The 6,000-nt window shown below is 48.1% G+C and overlaps 1 protein-coding gene across 1 annotated transcript in view; it reads right to left on the bottom strand.

The window, feature by feature from the left end:
- Positions 1-6,000, bottom strand: part of THBS4 (thrombospondin 4) — a 50,337-nt gene continuing 44,337 nt past the window's right edge. Inside the window, exons 19-22 of the mRNA XM_056848612.1 lie at positions 5,553-5,749; positions 5,145-5,317; positions 2,415-2,554; positions 1-224 (exon numbers count right to left, since the gene is read on the bottom strand). Of these exons, the coding sequence (XP_056704590.1) occupies positions 163-224; positions 2,415-2,554; positions 5,145-5,317; positions 5,553-5,749 (572 nt within the window). The 3' untranslated portion in view covers positions 1-162. The remainder of the gene's footprint in view (positions 225-2,414; positions 2,555-5,144; positions 5,318-5,552; positions 5,750-6,000) is intronic.

Genomic DNA, 6,000 nt, shown 5'->3' with positions numbered 1-6,000 from the left:
AAAGTTTTATCTTTTTATTTTCACATTTATATTAAAAAAAAAAGGTCTGGGAGTTTTACATCAATCATAACAAGTGGTAGTGTGGACTCGCACCCAAAAAAAGTCATACAAGAATTTAATATATGCTTGTTCACCACAGCAATGTCCATTCTCAGCCTTTCCTTAAATATCTCCAACTCCATACTGCTGAGCTTGAAACTCTTGGAAGTCCTCAGGGATGGTATCTGTAAACAAGAAAGGGATCAAAAGATTCACTTACATTGTTGCTGTGGAACCAGAGTGCATTTTTAAAATTGTTTCCCCCCGATCATTAAACGGAAGTGCCGTCTCTTCAAGAGAAGACATATCATAAGATCACTGCTGGGAATTCTAATACATGCACATGATACATCTACCAATTCAAGGCTAGACATGTGTCACATAGTAAAAGCCAGTGGGGGTGAAGTGGTTATCGTGTCAGGCCGGCATCCGGGAGACCGATGTTCAAATCCCCACCCATGCTAAACAAACAAATTTATTTAATACAGTCCAAGACCAATAAAAATAGAATCAGTACAATAATTCAAACTTCCAACCCACCCATGCTATGGAAGCCTGCTGGGTGACCTTGGGCCAATCACACACTCCCTGCCTAACCTACCCCACAAGGTTGTTGTTGTGAGGGTGAGCCACTCTGTGAGCCCCACTTTGTGTGAGCTACTTTGAGTCCCCATTGGGAAGAAAGATTCACCCCAGTTCAGAAGGGGGGGGGCAGATCTGCTGCAGCCAGGAGCAGCACAGCTGCGCTGCCTTCTCAGAGACGGAGGCAAAAAAAAAAAAGTTTAGAAAATAAAAAACAAAAAAGGGGGAAATACCCCATTGACTCCAACGGGATTACGCCACCAAAAATGTGATGCAGCACCACCACAGAGCGAGGGGGCGTTCTCAGGGCAAAAGGGGTGAGGAAGCTACCCAATGGAGTGAGGAAGATGCCCCAGGAATGCCCCCCATGCCAGCGTGGCTGTGCTGGCAGCAGGGGCCAGTAGCCTTGGACGCCGGCATATTTGCCCCGTCAGCGTAGGTGCCATGCATGCCAGCGTAGGTGCCAGCATAGGGGCCACGCTGGCTCCTAAGGAGCTTTGGCCTCCACTTCAGGAATGGGCTTGTGGTTTATAAACAAGGTAAGTCAACAATAAGCAATAAAATTATGATCTGCAGCCCAATTCTATGCATGTTTACTTGGAAACTAACAGTGAGTGGTGCACAAAACCATCACGGCAGCGAGGGACAAAAACTAAGTGTGAACATTACCGTATATACTCGCGTATAAGCCGAGTTTTTCAGCCCAAAAAAAGGGCTGAAAAAAGCCAACTCGGCTTATACGCGGGTCAATACGGTAGGAGGGGGGAGGGGGGAGAGAGGGGGAACTTACCACCGCCGCCGCCGCCATCCCGCACGCCTTCTCTGCGGCCTGGGAGAGGCCAGCAGGGCCTGCCTGAGTGCAGGAAGGCCCCGCCGCCACCACCCCCGCGCCTTCTCTGTGGCTTGGGAGAGGCCAGCGGGGCCTTCCTGCGCTCAGGCAGGCCCCCCCCCCCCCCGCGCCTTCTCTGCGGCCTGGGAGAGGCCAGCAGGGCCTGCCTGCGCTCAGGCAGGGCCCCGCTGCCGCCTCCGGCCTGCGTGCCTTCCCTGCCGCCGCCTCCAGCTGATCAGCGGGCCTTGTCCTCCCGGTGAGTAAGGGGTTCAGGGGCTCTTCTCCCTCCCCCCTAGGGTGGCGCTGGGGTCAGGGTGGGTGTGGAGGGCCCGGGAGGGGGTGGCACTGGGGTCGGGGTGGGTCTGGAGGGCCCGGGAGGCCGGGCGGGAGGGCGACCTGGGGCAGGGGCATTGTGTAAGCCGACCCTCGGGTGCCTAATTTTTCCCCATTTTTGGGGTAAAATTAGGCACCTCGGCTTATACGCGGGTCGGCTTATACATGAGTATATACGGTACTCCCTTTTCTGGGAACCTGCTACTTTGTTTCTGTGAATAAGTCCAGAATAACGGGCCTCGACTGATGTGCTGGTTTAGGCTTTTGTCAATTGTCCTTTATGGGGTAGCCCAAGTACTTTGGCGATCACTCCACCTGAAGCCAATACCTCCTTGGTCCTATGAATGCACAAGAGCAGCCATGGATTCCAGCAAGTGATTTGGGTGAGGGCTGATTAGATTTCATATTTTTAAAATGCTCAGTCCTGTGCCATGATTACCAAGAGTTGGTGGTTTTTAAAATGATCGCTTGTTGCACAGTTTGGCTTCACTCACTTTGACCACTGCCAGGCACAGCCCAAGTCACATTGGATAAAACATTTCAGAAGCTCTCCAAGACTACAAAACCAGTCATGCAATCCCCACAACAGGTTTTCCCTCTACAGCAACTTTTGGCATAAGAGAAGGGTTACCATTGCAGCGATACTTCAGATTGGACCAAATAATGTTTTCCTGAGAGAAGCAGAAAACGCCGAGTCTTCCTCCACGCATGGTGGTATCTATGGTCACTCCAGAATCTGCCACCAGATCAGAGCCTTCATAAAATCTCGCCCTTAAACGTGCAACAAGTAAGTAAGAGGTTGATGTAACTGATCCTACACATGTATATTCAGAATCAAGTCCCAGCGTGGTATAGTGGTTAAGAGCAGTGGTTTGAAGCGGTGGAGTCTGATCTGGAGAACCGGGTTTAATTCCCCACTCCCCCACATGAACGGTGGAGGCTAATCTGGTGAACTGAATTCGTTTCCCCACTCCTACAAACAAACCAGCTGGGTGGCCTTGGGCAAGTCACAGCTCTGTTAGAGCTCTCTTAGCCCCACCTACCTCACAGGGTGTCTGTTGTGGGGAGGGGAAGGGAAGGTGATTGTAAGCCAGTTTGAGTCTCCCTTAAGTGGTAGAGAAAATCGGCATATAAAAACCAACTCTTCTTCACAACAGAGCTTACTCCTAGGCCAGTGTGTAGAGGCCTGCAAGCCCTAAGAGAAGATAAAGTACCAAATGCCAAAGGGACAACAAAGTTGTGGATGGAAGGGACTCTTGTATGGAGGACAACTGACGGGCAGAGAAGGATTAGGCACCCCACACATACTTGTGGGTTCCTCCTTGCAAGTCCTTTTCTTCCCCTGAAGATCAACCCTTCACCATTACTGGTGAGCCAAAACTGCAGTTACTTGTTGAAATGTCCGTCATGCTAGGAAATTAATACAAGTAAAATCTTGCACTGTGCATCACCCTCACCACCACCACCCCGCAAACATTCAATGGTTTAACTTTTCTCTGGTTTACACCTGGCTAAAGCCAGGAAGGGGATGAACAACTGAGAACTGTAGTGTAGAGCAAGGAGCTCAATTAGCAGAGAGGACTGTTCTTCATCTTTGCTGTCATCATTGCAAGCTCTGAGAATCAAAACAATCCAGTCCTATCTGGAGTTACTCCAGTCCAAGCCCACTGATTTCACTGGGTTTTGACTACGGCCGTTTATGCTTGGTAATTAGCAGCACGTTCCAGGCTGAAGTGCCCCGCATATTTTTTTGATTTCTTCACGCTGAACCCCAGTCATCTTCCCTTTACCCCCAACAAGCTGGGTACTCATTTTACCGACCTCGGAAGGATGGAAGGCTGAGTCAACCTTGAGCCGGCTACCTGAAACCAACTTCCGTTGGGATCGAACTCAGATCATGAGCAGAGCTTGGACTGCAGTACTGCAGCTTACCACTCTGCGCCATGGGGCTATACACCTATACATCATCTATACATGAGATAAAAGATTACATAGATTTTTAAAAGACAATACCTGGTTACATTTTTTGACTATATTTAGAAAACTTAAATTCACTAAATATTTTTTTTTAATTTTTTTAAATCTAATTGCCATGACCCAACTTTAAGGGCTTAGACTAGAGTAATTCTACATAGGATTGTACTGAAAGAATAACAGCAGAGAGGATTTGCCTCCTTGAAGACACACACCACCTGTAGACTAGAACTTATTTGTTCTGTAAACCATGTTTCCAAGCCTAACCATGACATCCATACGAGTTTATTCCAACTCTAATTTTTACCGTAAAAACCAGGTTTGAAACACAGGGCTGATTCACTTCTTTATATTCTTCATTCTACATTCTTCATATTCTTCATTCTTCAGGGTTGCCAATGGGCTGATGGGAGCGCCTGGCAAAGCCCTCTCTTGTAGTCAAATGTGTATATACATGTGTGAAGTGGGGGGGGAGGGGGGATTTTGCTGCCCAGCGTTAAGTTCTGATGGTGGGGGAAAGCAACATGTGAGACCTATAAAACTCATTTCCTTAGCTGTGACCACCATTCAAAGCAACACTGGGGCACTGTACCTTGAAACAAAAGAATAAAAAATGTATAACTGGACTGACGTCTCGGGACAGACAATGCACGCTGCTTGTTTCTCCCTAGAGCAATCTCTGTTGGGTTTATTGGGCAAAAGTCAAACTGAAAACCAAGCCTCCATCATTGATACGATCTGGATGTTGCAATAGTGCCACTTCACCAAGCAAGCGTGGGATTTGCACCGCCCACTCAATTCAGCATTCAGACAACTTCCCCTTGGCCTGTATAGCTCTTCGCAATGTGTGCAAATTGGATTGATTTCCACTCCATAATGCACATCTTGTATAAGTCAGATTTTCTTAGCACATAATTCGTTTTGAGAGCCAGCGTGGTGTAGTGGTTAAGAGCAGTGGTTTGGAGCAGTGGACTCTGATCTGGAGAAGCGGGTTTGATTCCCTACTCCTTCACATGAGCGGCGGAGGCTAATCTGGTGAACTGGATTTATTTCCCCGTTCCTCCACATGAAGCCAGCTGGGTGACCTTGGGCAAGTCACAGCTCTCTCAGCCCCACCTACCACACAGGGCATCTGTTGTGGGGAGGGGGAGGGAAGGTGATTGTAAGCCGGTTTGAGTCTCCCTTAAGTGGCAGAGAAAGTCGGCATATAAAAACCAACTCTTCTTCTTCTTTCTTAAATCAGCTGTTTCACACATTACTCAGTAACAACCCTCAATTTGCCACGGCAGAGGTTCTCTGCAGCCTATCTCACCTACAAGCCTATCTGTGCCATATAGGTACACTTTGAAAAACAGGTGTTTCCCCCATTTTTGCATCATTGTCCTACCTGATATAGCCAACTTGAGGTCTGTGCTGCAGGAACCAGCGATAGGAAACTTTATCTTTCCAGCCGACGTTTCGGGGGTCTTTCCACAGCAATCTGACTTGGTCATTAGTGTCCCCGGTATGCCACAGTGAATTCCTGAGGTGCTCCCCTGGCCCAGACTTTGATTTAACAGCCTGCGCAGACAAGTCAAAAGGAAGAAATTAACTTTCCATGTGAATTATGAAGGCAAAACAGAAGCATTAATTAGTTTTCCATTCTCTTATGGGAAAACAGGCACCTGCCCCAAGTAAACTAATTCATTACTCCAATAGCAACCAGGCCAGCCAAACACGGGGCCAGTTTCATTTTAGACTTTACTAGAAGATGGCATTCATGAGATTTTGATCATTTTTGGCTAGGAGCTAGCACCTTCAGCTGAATTCCTGGTTCTGCGACGGCTCGAAAGGGGGTTGCTTGCCAGTAGGTCTGTTCAGTCTGTTTCCACATCACCACATAAAAGCTGGAGCTGTCTTGGTAACCAAAAATGAAGCCCGCGTAGTCATCGTCAGTTGCTGTGTTCACGTGGAAAGTGCCTTCAAAATCAACCCCATTGAAAGCTGTGTAGCCTGTTCAATAGATAGGTATGCTCCTCAGGTCCAGAGAAATCATAGGCACAGAGCTTGATCAGCTCATATATGAACTTTATTACAAAGGAACAGGCCCAATCCAAACCACCAGAGAGATTTACCTCTCCCCCCCTCCCCCGCTAAGTGAGAAGCAGCATTGACTGGGAGATGGAGATGCAGTTTTTCGAGTTAGGCTATCGTCTGTCTGGGAGGGAAGGCAGGCAGCATGGTACAGCCCGATCCCGGAAGCT

The sequence above is a fragment of the Euleptes europaea genome, chromosome 4, assembly GCF_029931775.1.
Source record: "Euleptes europaea isolate rEulEur1 chromosome 4, rEulEur1.hap1, whole genome shotgun sequence".
NCBI lineage: Eukaryota > Metazoa > Chordata > Lepidosauria > Squamata > Sphaerodactylidae > Euleptes > Euleptes europaea.
This window is presented reverse-complemented; position numbering and strand designations above follow the sequence as displayed.